At 39.7% G+C, this 14,694-nt stretch overlaps 1 protein-coding gene across 2 annotated transcripts in view; it reads left to right on the forward strand.

The window, feature by feature from the left end:
- The first annotated feature begins 1,375 nt into the window (after positions 1-1,375).
- Positions 1,376-14,694, forward strand: part of ccdc141 (coiled-coil domain containing 141) — a 133,243-nt gene continuing 119,924 nt past the window's right edge. Inside the window, exons 1-2 of one of the 2 annotated variants that reach the window (XM_087988984.1) lie at positions 1,376-1,650; positions 1,919-2,037. In XM_087988984.1, coding sequence (XP_087845110.1) covers positions 1,545-1,650; positions 1,919-2,037 — 225 coding nt within the window. In that variant the 5' untranslated portion in view covers positions 1,376-1,544. The remainder of the gene's footprint in view (positions 1,651-1,918; positions 2,038-14,694) is intronic. The other variant, XM_087988983.1, reaches the window with a different exon arrangement.

The raw sequence follows: 14,694 nt of genomic DNA on the forward strand, positions 1-14,694 counted from the left end.
GCAGCTCTCCCTGAATTGAGGCAGCAGGCCGCCAGGCAGGAGGTGGCTCAGTTGTGTGATCATCTCCTTGTCGAATCCGTGTGAGCACAGGCATTGATCCTACGTGAGGTGGAGGCTTGAGGTACAACCTTCTTCCCATCTGTTTTCACAAAACTTTCTCTCCCTACTCCATTTCTTGGCCATGTTGTAGAGCTGAAAGTTTTACGACTGCAGCTCCCATACCCCTTGCAAGCTCAGCATGTACAGGCAACCCAAATCCTGTAGTTTCCCTTCAATGCATGTATCAAATTATCAAAATGAAGCATATTCGCCAACTTCGTAATTCACTCACTTCACCAACAACGTGCAATTCCAGTAGAATGGACCATTTGCAAAATGCAATACAGTCTCTACTGTGTAAGTATCCAGAAGCATAGTGCATATCATTTACAGCCTGTGGGGTTCCTTATGTTGGTATCAACTGTAATCTCCCTATTTCACTGCTCATAACCATTCTTATTTCCTACTGAACTGAAATTGCGAATTGATTGCAATAAGTATTGAATTGTGGGCAATTTGTACAGAGGTCCAATGCTAATTTTTAAACAGTTAACTTGTGTTGAAATGCCCAAACTCAATTATTTTTGATCCAGCATATAATTTTGTAGCAAAGAAACATTGAAAAAAAATTCAGCTTAATCTGCAATGTTTGCTCTTGAAGTGTTTTATTGATTTATAAAAATGGTAGTCCTTTTCCTATAGTCTTTAATCATTGATCTGCAACATCATAACAACTTGATCATGACCACTCTGAAGTGAAACTTGCTTTTGTCAGTCTTTATAGCTAAATAATTCCAGCTGTGACACTTTTCCCTGCAAAGCTTTATCTTTAATTCAAGTTACCAAGTATAAAAGTAGCATTCTGTCTGTCAGTAAAGTTGCTATTGGGCAAAACCAATGTGAATGTAACCATGTGAGGTGTAAATTGCAACTTTGGATTTGGATGTACTTTCTTATACTGTCTTTTTAATTCTCAGAATGGAAATTGCAACATTGAATCAGTTTAAATCATAACACAAGCATATTCAAACTTTACCATAGCTCTCTTAAGATTCATGTGTTACAAAATAAAGCTGAAAACAGTTTAATTAAGGTTTTTGCTTACAGCTTTTGTGGGTGAACAAAATAATGTTCTTCAAATTGTGACTGTTTCCATTTGATCTTCCAAGGTCATGTTAACTTGTGTGAGGACTGAATCCAGTAGTTTCTCTGCTGATAACAGAGCAACACAGGCAGATTGGTGCTGTCAAAATAGGGGTGTGTCAGCTTACTAAAGCAATGATACAACACATGCTGCTTCAATCTATTTTTAACTAGCTGTTCTTTGCTGTGAATATTGAGCCAGTGTCAGTTGGGTCCTTTTCCTGAACGCATGTTCAGTAGTGAGCACTGCAGTTTTATTGCTTTTCTTTTATCAGTTATTTAACAGCCTAACTTTTGATTCACTTAAAATTTCAGTCCGCAGGGTTAATCCAACAGCTGTATGATTTAGGAAGTAGGAGAACATGTCCATTGTAAGTGATTCTGGAAGTAGACCTTCAGCAACAACAATTAGTACTGTAGCTGTCCAGACAGGAGACTCAAGAATTGTTGTAGCTGTACTGAAGGCAAGTTTGCTTTTTCTGAAATGAAATATGCTATAGTTTTGCTAATTTGTAATGACACAACTTTAGGTTTGATAAATTTGGCCTGTGCTTTGCTTCCCAGCCTTCAGTTCGACACCAGTGTAAAATTCTGAATTTAAGATTCTAAATTTGAAGTCTTTTGGAAGTGCTAATTTTTTAAAATGTTACTTCTATGTACAACATACCAATAAATTACAATGGTTATATGTTGTGATAATTCTGACCACCCGTATCATTTCTTGTATTTCAGTCAGGGACATGTGTTGAGCTTCAGTTGGTTGAATCAATACCAAATCTGCTTGAAATTGGCAGCAATGCAGATGAAACCAGGAAAATATTGACTGAACATGAGATCCTTCTTGCTAAACTGAAGGTAAGAAGACATTAGTACCCAGCTTATCGTTAATTAGGAGCAATTACTTCATGCTACCAAGGCTGACCTAACTGTAGATTCGATCAGTCTACCAGCATAGACTGATATTACAGAAGTTACAAACTGAAGACACAGAACATTATACCCTCTTATGGACATTGCGAAAATGAGAAAAAGTTTAAAACTTTGGAAAGAGGGCACAAATGTTACAGTGGGCTGGACTGTTGAGATGTCTGGTGCTAGAACTTTTGAGGAGGACATGGAGATGATGGGGGTAATTGGAAGACTGTAATCAGCTCCCTGGGGATCATTTCACCAGAAGTTATAATGCTGGAGCTTGGAAGATTGGTAGTTTGCGTGGGGCAAACAGATATTTGTATTACATGTAAGGTGTCCCTTTTTTGGGGTTCTCCATTTAGGCTTAATAGGCTTTGGAAGGAGCAGGAAGGATTCCAACTTTCTTAAATTGATGCTGGATTTCCCAAATAATATTGAGACTTAATGCATTTATATCTTGGTCTTTTTCTGATCCCTACTGGGAGATTCTTGGTTGACTTAGAAGTGCAAAGTGGTTGTTGTTCTTCATTTCACTGTTTTTTTCATTGATGTGATATGTAAGCCAGCATTTATTAACTAGACTTAATTACACTTGAAAGTAACTCAAAATCACCTTTTCGAGAGCTGCTGTAGTTAAGTGATGAAGATATCCCAAAAGACTACCTATTAGAGTCATAGTCATAGAGATGTACAGCACGGAAACAGACCCTTAGGTCCAACCCGACCATGCCAACAAGGTATCCCAACCCAATCTAGTCCCACTTGCCAGCACCTCCACTACTTCCTCTGGCAGCTCATTCCATACACATACCACCGTCTGAGTGAAAAAGTTGCCCTTTAGGTCTCTTTTATATCTTTTCTCTCTCACCCAAAACCTATGCCCTCTAGTTCTGGACTCCCCCACCCCAGGGGAAAGACTTTGCCTATTTATCCTATCCATGCCCCTCATGATTTTATAAACCTCTATAAGGTCACTCCTCAGCCTCCGACGCTCCAGGGAAAACATCCCCAGCCTGCTGAGCCTCTCTCTGTAGCTCAAATGCTCCAACCCTGACAACATCCTTGTAAATCTTTTCTGAACCCTTTCAAGCTTCACAATATCTTTCTAATAGGACGGAGACCAGAATTGCACGCAATATTCCAACAGTGGCCTAACCAATGTCCTGTACGACTGCAACATGATCTCCCAACTCCTGTACTCAATACTCTGACTAATAAAGGAAAGCATACCAAATGCCTTCTTCACTATCATATCTACCTGCAACACCACTTTCAAGGAGCTATGAACGTGTACTCCAAGGTCTCTTTGTTCAGCAACACTCCTGAGGACTTTACCATTAAGTGTATAAGTCCTGCTAAGATTTGCTTTCCCAAAATGCAGCACCTCACATTTATCTAAATTAAACTCCGTCTTTCACTTCTCGGCCCATGTGATCAAGATCCCGTTGTAATCTGAGGTAACCCTCTTCGCTGTCCACTATACCTCTAATTTTGATGTCACCTGAAAACTTACTAACTATATCTCTTATGCTCACATCCAAATCATTTATATATATGATAAAAAGTAGTGGACCCAACACCGATCCTTGTGGCACTGCACTGGTCACAGGCCTCCAGTCTGAAAAACAACCCTATCCAAATGGCAAGTTCCCCTGTATTCCGTGAGATCTAACCTTGCTAACCAGCCTCCCATTGGGAACCTTGTCGAACGCCTTTCTGAAGTCCATATAGATCACATCTACCGCTCTGCCCTCATCAATTCTCTTTGTTACTTCTTCAAAAAATTCAGTCACATTTGTGAGACATGATTTCCCACACACAAACCCTTGATGACTATCCTGAATCAGTCCTTGCCTTTCCAAATACATGTACATCCTGTCCCTCAGGACTCCCTCCAACAACTTGCCCACCACCGACGTCAGGCTCACTAGTCTATAGTTCCCTGACTTATCCTTACCACCTTTCTTAAACAGTGGCACCACGTTAGCCAACCTCCAGTCTTGAGGAGACAATTCTAAAATTCTGATCCGTAGATGACAGAATAACTTAGTGTACCACACACCTAACAAAATATATGGACAATGATGTTTTGCAGGAGATTATGAAATAAAATACAGGTTGTTCTGCTGTAATGCAAGTTGCGTTAACACAAATTCACTGTAACTTGATTGACAAATTGGGGTCAGTGTTTTTAAAGCATAAACTTTTAAAGCATGTGTTGGCTGTAAAGCGATTCCATCAGCAACACATTAAGCGCTGTTTCTAATCCGTGATTTTTCTATAATGTGGGGTTGCACAAGAATGCAACCATCGCACAATAGAACTACCCATTTCAGACAAGTCACACAGGAGATATGGGGACCTATGACCTAATCAGTCAGAGAAGTAGGTATTAAGGCATGCCTAAAAAGAAAACAAAGCAAGGTGGAGAGGTGTGGGGACTACATTCTAAAGCTTTGTGCATTGGCAGCTTAATGAATGGCCACGAAAGAGGAACATTTAAAATTGAGAAAGTTCAAGAGGCCAAAGATCTCGGAAACTTGTTGAGCTGTTGGAGATTACAGTGATGGGGAGCAGTAAGGCATGGAGCAATTTGAAAGCAATAATGTGACAGCTTCAAAAGGGCCTTACAACCCACTATTCGGCAAAGCAAACGTCTTGTATACATTCATAAAGGCTGCTCACAAAATTTTAACTGAACGTTGTGTTTCTGATAATGTGTTTCAGTTTTTACAAAAAAAAGCTTCAAGGACAAGCTGTCTTTATTTTATCAGAATTAATATATTTAGAAACTCAAGGAGGGAGATGAATTGGTAAACCTGTATTATTGTTGAATATGTGGTTGATTGGTTGAAGTGAATAAACATAAATGAAGTGAAACTAGACAAGTCTGTGAGGGAAAATGGAGCAGTGGTTTATGATAGATTTAGATCAAAAGTTGCAGGAGACATGAGTGGAGCAGAAAAATGATCATGAACTGGTTTGACTAAATATCACAATTCTATGCCATAAAAGGTAATTAACTGATGGATATGTAATTTTAGGACCAGCATTTTCTTTGACTGGGTGTCATTGTTGGTCTGTGAACACAGAGATGGAATGTGAATGGAATTTGGTGCAAGTAAAGATACATGCAGTTGATTGCCTCTAGTTTAGAGAGGGTAGACTTGGGAGACTTGACAGAGTCAATTTGAAATGTTGTTTCCCCTAGTGTGAGAGTCCAAGACCAGACCGTACAATCTCAGATTAAGGGGTCACTCATTTAAGATAGAGATGAGAAGGAATTACTTCTTTCAGAGGGTGTGGATTGTGGAATTATTTGCCGAAGAGGGCTGTCAACGCTGGGTTTTTAAGTGTTTTCAAAACTGAGACATATCATCCACGTGCATTCCCACAACAGATCTAACTGGGTGGAGGTGAGATACCATTGGGTTTCTTTCCCCTTCCTGACTAAATCTACCTTTCCTTTCAAATTTGCTGGTGAGTGGGGTCATTAAATTCTGTCATATGTTATGGAGTAGAGTATTGGAGTACATGGATTGAGGTATTACAATTGCAGCAAGTATACAGGGAGTGTAGTTGCAGGATTGGAATGACTCCTATTCAGGAAGTTGAAGGGCAGTTGAGTTATTTTCTGGCCAGAAAAAGACTGAAGCTAAATTACAACAATAACAGGTGGCCAAATACAGGCTCAACAGGAGACTGAAGTACTTCCAAGTCAGGCTGAAGTGTGGCTTTTACAGGAACTTGCAGGTGGTGATGTTACAAAGCACCTGCTCTCCAGTGATAGAGTTTGAGAGGTTTGAAACTGCTGTTGGAAGAAATGGTGAGTTGCTGCAGTGCATCATGAAGATGGTACATGCTGCAGCTACAGTGCACCAGCGATAGAGGAAATTCTTCTATAAAGTGGTGGATGTTTGTTGCCAATTTGTTCTTGTGTGTTTTAGAATCATATTCATCTATTCAAATATTCAATCTCATTCCCGATGTGCTGTAGCGAGTCAGCAGATGAGTTACTCACCACAGAAAATCCAGTCTCTTACTAGCAGTTTGGCCAGAGCATTTGTATAGCATGTTATATTTCTATTGAATAGTGACCTCAACATTTTGGTAGGGTTTCAGTGTTGACAATCATGGTGCACACCAGAGGAAAATGGCTAGACTTTCGCTAATTGGCGATGGTCATGGCTTGGCATGAGTAGTATGAATTTTGCATGCTGCAAATCAACCCAAGCTTGAATGTTACCCTCTGGTGTCTGTGGGGGACATGGGTGCTGACTGGAAAATCTTGGTCAGCTTCCATCGACAGACCCTGATAGGCCCTTGAATGGATCCATTGATAACAGCAACGTGCAGATAATGTTCCAGTCCTGCCTTTGGAAAATGGCCCAGAGATGGGATGGAGCTGGGATACTGACATGTCAGTGAAATTCCTCTATTCTAAACACTGGCATGGGATTAAAGATCAAAAGAGAGAATGTGTCGATAGTCGGGAGGAAGAAGCACACCAGATTGTTAATGTGGAATGTATCACGAAAGACTGGATAATACTTTCACTGAATATGGTTGCAAATTATTACAGATGTGTTCACCGGCCAATGCAGCCTGTGCAGCTGAGACAAACAATTGCACAGATTATTGGTGTTGCAAATCAATACTTACTTAAAATCCTTCCGTGACATGTAGACATTGCTGGCAAAGCCCATTGTTACCCAACCCTATTGCCTTAAGATGGTGATGAGGCACCTTCTTGAATCACTTCAATACATTTGATGCAGGTTCATCCACAATCCTGTTCGGAAGGAGGTCCCTGGAACTTGACTCAATGACAGTGAAGGATATATTGCTCCATGTCATAGGAGTGTGGCATAGAAGAAAGTTGCTGGTGGTTGTGTTCCCAGATTTCCACTGCCTTTACCCTTCTAGAAGGTAGTGTTTAAGAGTTGGGAAGTCACCATCAAAGTGGCTTTGATGATTTACCACTAAAATGCATCACACATACATAGTACACACAGCTGCCACAAAGCATAGGTCGTACAGGAATGAATGTTTAACTTGGGTGAATGAGGCCCTAATTGGACATGTTGTTTTGGCCTAGGTGATGTCGAGTTTGTGTTTCTGTAGCTGCATTTATCCAGGCAAGTGGAACGTATTCCATTACAGCTCAAACTTGTGCCTTGCAGACTGTGCAGGTTTTGGGTGGTCAGGAGGTGTTTTACTCACCTGGGAATTCTCAACCTTTGACCTGCTCTTGCACCAAACTGAATTTCACCTGTTTTTTGTGGGCAGGACATGTCTGGGCAAATGTTCACATTGTCTTGTGGATACCCATGTTGTAGCTGCACTGGATTAGCTTGGCTAGGAATGTAGCAAGCTCTGGAGCTCACATTTTCACAGCATTACCTTTGCAGTGTACAGTTCCTTCAGTCATTTCTTACCATCACTCGGAGTGAAGCAAGTTGGCTGAAGACTGGTATCTGTGATATTCACGTGGTCAGGAGAAAGCTGTGATGGATGATTTACTTGGTATTTCTGGTAGAAGGTAACTATAATTGGTTCAGCCTTAGTTGGTAGGAATTGTGTCTTTTTTCTGTGTATGAGCAAAGCGTACGAATGTAATCTAAATCCTGAGAGGTCTAGACACAGTAAATAGAAAAAAACTTCTCATTGGCAGAATGACCCAACCAGACGACACTTTTAATGTGATCATGTTGCCCCTGCTAAATTTGTGGCCCTATTTATGGGTGGCCAAGTAAATGCCCAAACAGGCACCATGCCACATGGACATGTAAATGCAGAACCTAAAGCCTGTTACGATACCACTTAATGAAATTAGTCACTGACCCACAAGCAGATGTCAGATTCTTCAGTATCCTCAGAGGTCACCAGTGAAAGATAGCAGCATTTAGTTTTTAAAGATGTTCCTGTTGAACCTTGAGGTATAATTGTTCTAGCAACCTCCCAGTCTGATGCAATTCTGAGTGGAAGTGCAGGGAGACAGGTTTTCTGCTCACTTGGGAATTGTTCAAAATCTGTTAAGTTAAGTGATTTTAGAAGCAATCTCAACCGTGATGCTGGTTACAGTTGGAAGTTTACCAGGGGCTGAAATGGATGGATAAATTCCAGTTTGCATAGGCTCTTATATAGTTGCAGTGTTTTCAGGTCCCAGGCATACAAAGATATGGCAATTGGCTTTTGAAACATTGAAAGATGTATGGGTGCCAAACCGTCAACTTTATTAGGACTTGCAGTGAAGTTTTGTTTAATGCAATTTCATAAGAAATGATGTTTTCTTGAGGCATGTGAGATGATCATGAAAGAAGGGGGGCCTTGCCATTTGTGCATTTCTGCATAAGTAGAGCACTGGAAATCTGAACTAAAAACAGAAAATGATGGAGAAACCCGGCAGATCTGGTAGCATCTTTGGAGAAAGAACCAGAGTTAATATATCGAGTCCAATATTTTCAGACCTCTGAGCATTTCAGTCAGGATAAAGTTTAAGTGAGAAGTCACATCCAAAAATGCACTGTACTCAGCAATTGTAATTTGCTTTAAAGAGATATATGAAAAGCTTTTACACAGCGTGTAGTTAGGGTATGGAAGTATGATGGAGGCAGGTTTGATTGAAGCATTCAGGAGGACTTTGGATGGTATTTGGATAGAAATGGTATGGAGAAAAAGGGGGACAAACCAAGAGGCTGTCATTTAGGTAACATAACTGTGCAGGCATAATGGGCTGAAGGCCTCCTCTGTGCTCTAACAATTCTGTGATTAACTGTTTAAAATCACTTTACATCAATGTTTAGAAGAGCTCTAAGAACATAGCATAGGTACCTTGCAGAATCCAGAAATCTTTTATATCCTACACCTTCGTCTGGAAGCTTGTTTTCACTCACAACCTGACATGTGCATTTATTGAAAGCATCAAATTCTGTGCAATGTCATGCATCTTTCTTCATGTCCACTGCAGTTCTTGCTGGATAAATGGGATTGACTGAATCTAATGGCACTACAATGAATGTATGCCTTTGTACACTCCTAAAGGAGAAAACACTACACAGAGGATCTCTGATTTATAAATGTCCAATTTACAAATCTCACATGAATGCAATCTCATACAGGGATATGATTTTAAAGACCTGACATCCAAACATTTCCAGTACTTATAAAAGCTCCTTTATATTGTCCTGCATTGTGTTCCAAATTGCATACATTCAGTTTGGAATGGACTCCAGAATGGAACCATTCACAACGTGGGACTGACTGAAACTAAAAAGGCATTGACAATCTCCTTATCTCTGCTCTTTTGCCCTCCACGGGACGAGTTTTGAAACTAGTGGAGAGATAGAGAAGAGAATGAGTAAAAGGTGAAAATTGAATAGATTGGGTCCCTCCTTAGGAACTTATGGGCATTGTGAGAACTCCTTTTCCCTGATGCCTACCTGTTTTCAACATCTACTTTAAAGGTTTGCATAAAAACAATCAAACAACAGTGGCCCTGCTTTCAAGAGGATCAAATGCAAACAGCATAGGACTGTGAAATGATCTTGGTAAAAGGCTTAAATAAAGAAAAGTCATCTTGTTTCCTCTTGTATAAGAAATCTATCCCAATTAAATGGTGCTGAGAATTACATTGAGCTAACAGTGTATTCACTTTTTGATGGTTCTGATTCTGCTGTTTTGGTTTTGCTTAAAGACTATTCAGTGACCCTTGCAAAATAAACGCATACTGCTTACTCTAAAAGCTATTTTTTGCTTCTCTGACAAAAAGTTTCTCATGTACCTTTGCTAGAATTTAGACCCCTTCCTCCTTTCATCAAGAAGTAACCAACATTCCTCCTTCTTACTACTTTATTCTCAACTAACAATCTTGTTATCCTTCTCTCTTTTCTCATCTTTAAACCCTCTTATCATTTACTCCCTTGTAACTTTCCAAGTTATGAGGAAAATACTGGAGGATGGGGAATGGATGTTAAAATTAGACCTCATACCTATAAAACTAGTGAAATTCAAAAATAATGAAGAATAACAGAGACAATTTCAAATTCAAGTGATGAAGTACTCTGACTTTAAGTACTCCCTGTTATTTTTGGAAAAGGTGATGAAGAATAGAATTGGAGCCAATCTTTAATGCTTAATAAAGCACTAATTTATTGGATGCATCTTACAAACATTCACTGCCTTATTCAACACCACAATTTCTGGCGGTGTTCATTTATTTTTAGGGACTGAAGATATTTTCAAATCCATCTATTTAGAGATGTTATTTTACACATCTAGAGCAAGTAGCCCGGACCCTAACTTTGCTAGCTGTTTTAAGCAGGTGTAAGGTGGATATTCCAGGAGGGATGCAGCTGGCTCAACCACTCAGTTTTGAACAAAACAAAATTTTATTTGCAAGATTACCAAATGAAACACAAACAAAAGAGAACAGAATATAGAATAACAACCTTCCCGAAAACTCAACAAATTATCCCAACTCAATGATGCTGTTTCAATGATTTGCAACAATCCCCATAAAAAGCCCTCGGCACAAAAGGTAAAATCAAACACAGGGTCTTACAGGAGAGAGAGAGGGAGAGAGAGAGAGAGATGACAGACAGATTCAGTATGGAACACCTTCTTCCATGTAGCTGTTTGTTGGACCAGCAGCCTCAAAACTGACTGACTGCTTCCAGTGAACAGCCAGACTGCTAAAAACCAAACCAAACCAGAGAAAAGCTGAACTGAGAGAACTGGTCACTCCCCTTTCTTGGACAAGTGTCTTTTTTAAAACTTGAAAGCATTCTTACGTAGTTAAACCCAGATTTTTTGGAATTGCTGCTTTTACAACCTCTCTGAAAAAAAAAGCCAGGGACAGCATAACCTTGTTAAAGGAACAGCATTGTCACTATACATAAAAGCAAGAGGAAAGCCAGGGAAAGGGTTGGCCCACTCAAGGACAAAGGACGGAATCTGTGTGGAACCAGAAGAGGTATTGAGGTCCTAAACAAATACTTCGTGTCAGTAATTACCAAAGAAAAGGAATTTGTGAGGATGATGTCAGGGGAGTGTCAAGTTTCTAAACCAAGTTTCTATTATAAAGAAAGAGGTCTTGTCTGTCTTAAAAGCTATTAAAGTAGATAAGTCCCTGGGTCCTGATGGTATCTATCCCAGAATATTGAGGGAGGCAAGAGAACAAATTACTGGAGCATTGACAGACATCTTTGTATCATCTTTTTGGCCACAGGTGAGGTCCCAGAGGACTGGAAGATAGCCAGAGTTGTCCCATTGTTTAAGGAGGGTAGGAGGGAATAATCTTGGAAATTACAGATCTCTGAGTCTCACATTCCTGGTAGGGATATTATTGGAAAAGATTCTCAGAGTTGCAATCTATACACATTTAGAAGTGAATGGATTTATTAGTGATAGCATTATTTTGTGCAGGGGAGGCCATGCCTCACTAACTTGATTGAGTTTTTTGAGGAGGAGACAAAGATGAAGGAAAAGCAGTTAGATGGTTATATGGACTTCAGTAAAGCCTCTAAAAAAGTCCCTCATGGCAGACTGGTACAAAAGTGAAATTACATAGTATAAGGGGTGAGTTGGCAAGATGGATGCAGAACTGGCTTAGTCATAGGAGACAGAGGGTAGCGGTGGAAGGATATTTTTCGGAATGGAAGTCTGTGAATAGTGGTTTTCTACAGGGGTTAGTGCTGGGACGTCTGCTGTCTGTGGTCTACATAAATAATTTGGAGGAAAACATGGCCAGTCTAATTAGTAAGTTTGTGGATGGTACAAACATTGTTGGAGTTGCAGATAGTGAAAAAGCTTTATAGAACTTTAGTTGGCCACACTTGGAATATTGCATACAGTTCTGGGTCACCACACTACCAGAAGGATGCTTTGGAGAGGGTACAGAAAAGGTTTAGCAGGATGTTGCCAAATATGGGGGATTTTAGCTATGAGGAAAGGTTGGATAGACTGGGTTTGTTTTTACTGGAATGCAGGAAGTTGAAGGGTGACCTGATAGAAGTTTATAAGATTGTGAATGGCATGGATAGAGCAGAAAGTATGAGGCTGTTTCCCAGAGTGGTGGGTCAATTACTAGGGGACACATATTCAAGGTGCAAGGTTGGGAGGGGGGGGGGGGAACAGTGTAAAAGAGATGTGCGCGGCATGATTTTCACGCAAAGGGTGGTGAGTGTCTGGAACGCGTTCCCAGAGGAGATGGTGGGATTAGACACAATAGCACCTTTCAAGAAACACTTGGACAAACACATGAATAGGAAGGGAATAGAGGGATACGGATCCTATAAGTGAAGGCAGTTTTAGATGGAAGGGCAAAATGTGGTGATGCAGGCTTGGAGGGGCGAAGGGCCTGTTCTTGTGCTGTGTTGTTCTTTATTCTTTGTTTTATCATGACCAGCTGGGGCCCAAGCACTGATCCTTGTGCTACCCCACTGGTCACAGCCTGCCAACCTGAGAGTAATCCATTTATTCTACACTGTGGAGTTTCTGACTGTGAACGAATGCTCAACTTATGCTGGTATATTGCACCTCCCCCCCACCCCCCATATTATGAGCTTTAATTGTGTTTGCTAAACTGCTTTCTTCAGATTTTATCAAAAGGCTTATAATAATTCAAATTCAACACATCTACTGATATCCGTCTTAATGATCTACTAGTAACATTCCCCCAAAAAGTCTTAACAGTTGTCAAACATGATTTTCCCTTCATAAATTACTTCAGACAATTATTTTGTAAATTTATTGTATAGTAACCATATCCTTTATAATAAATTTCAGTATTCTTACTTCTGACATAAGGCTCACAGATCCTCAATTCCATGTTGACTCTCTCCCTCCTTTCTTAAACAGGAGGGTTACGTTTGCATTAGCAGACATCTTTGCAACATTAATAAAATTTTGAAAAATGATGTCTATTACATACATTATCTCTGTAACCATCTCTTTCAACACCCTCAGGTGACCATCATTGGGTCCTAGGGTTTTGTGAAATTTCAGTCCCATTAAGTTTTTCCAATTCTACTTTTTCACTAATATCAATTTATTGAGTCCCACAATCCCATCAGACCTTGGATCTTAATTACTTTCAGGAGACTTCATGTCTCTTTCTCTGTGAAAACCCTTGCAAAGTACATATGTAATGAATCGAAAAAATGAAAAGCAGAACAAAGACTATTTTGAAGACAGTTAGATAAAATATAGCATTTACATCCTGCTGTACTACAGCATGTTCATTTTTTTCTGTTGCACCATTTCTAATGGGTGAATTCCTCTGTTGCTTGACAGTCCTGTGTGATTGTCATCTTCCGTGGAGCTAGATCCCCCTTGTACATGTTTCAGACAAATCTTGTTGTGAAACAGATCAGTGATTTTCTGCAGAAGTGCTTTGCATCCACTTCAACTTCTTGGAGCAGAAAGAGTTCCCTAGTGATTGCCTAAAAATCCATCCAGTTTAGTTGAAGACATATAGAGAGTGCCTTTGCTTTTACTTGCTGAGCCATGAAGCGGTAGCATGCCACTCAGTTGTGTCAATAAGGTATTTGCAGTAAGGCCCAGCTTCTGCTGCTGTCATCTATTTCTAATTATGATAAGTCTTCTGGAGTTCATACAGTGTGGTAGCACTTTGTAGTTCTACATTATTCCTTATTTCTTCCTTCAACCCTAGCATTCTATTTCTGTTTCTTGTCTTACAGTATTTTTCACAGAGAAACTTGGGAAAACTTCTGATTTACTCCACTAATTAAAATTAACGCAGTCCTCTGACTCAAACATTTGCTAAAAAAATGTTTCTGTTTCTTCTTTCAGAACTTCTATTTCCTTAAATATTTTTTCTGCAATTTTCTTGGTATTTTCAGTTTCAATGTCATTGCTGCAAAGACCCAATGATCTCAATTAATATCCACAACAGGTTACATATAGCTTTCCGTTATACTGTTTCAAAAACATTGTTTCACAATCATGTAATTTATTTTATTTATAAACACACCGCCTCGATCAAGTGCACAGTCTTTTCAATTGTTAAGGAAAGTTTGCTGCAATCCGATCATTTTCTTGTCAAATTTGTAGCAATTTTTCTCTTTAATTTCTTGGTCCATGACCATATTATCTAACATGTGTCCTTGATGGTCCTTCACCAACTTTAGCATTTAAGTTGCCCATTACATTTACTACATCAGAGCATTTAACTTAATCATGACACTTCAGGATGCCGCCATCAAATCCCTCCAACTGGGGTTCCATGTCATCTTGATTTGGAGCATTAACTTGTAAGACAACCAAGTCAAAAGACTTTCTTTCAATCATGATCACTCTGTCTAAGAATGACTAAATGCCTTGAACTGTTCTCTTGTATCTTCTCTGTACTAGTATTCCTATTCCATTCCAATTTTTCTCACCTCCCAAGAATGAAAGCATATGATTCTTCTTTTCCATATTACCAGATTCTAAGCATCTTACTTCTTCATGGCTTAAAATGGTCGGTGTAATGTTCATCAATTGGCTGTATGCCATTACCAAGCATTCGTGGAACTTCTATGAAGTTCTTATATTCCCATTCTCAAGAAGCTCCAACTTCCATTGAGTGTAACGGGC

Source organism: Chiloscyllium plagiosum, unplaced genomic scaffold (genome assembly GCF_037043375.1).
Source record: "Chiloscyllium plagiosum isolate Xiang-an unplaced genomic scaffold, Cpla_swu_hap1 HiC_scaffold_7, whole genome shotgun sequence".
In the NCBI taxonomy this organism is placed as follows: domain Eukaryota; kingdom Metazoa; phylum Chordata; class Chondrichthyes; order Orectolobiformes; family Hemiscylliidae; genus Chiloscyllium; species Chiloscyllium plagiosum.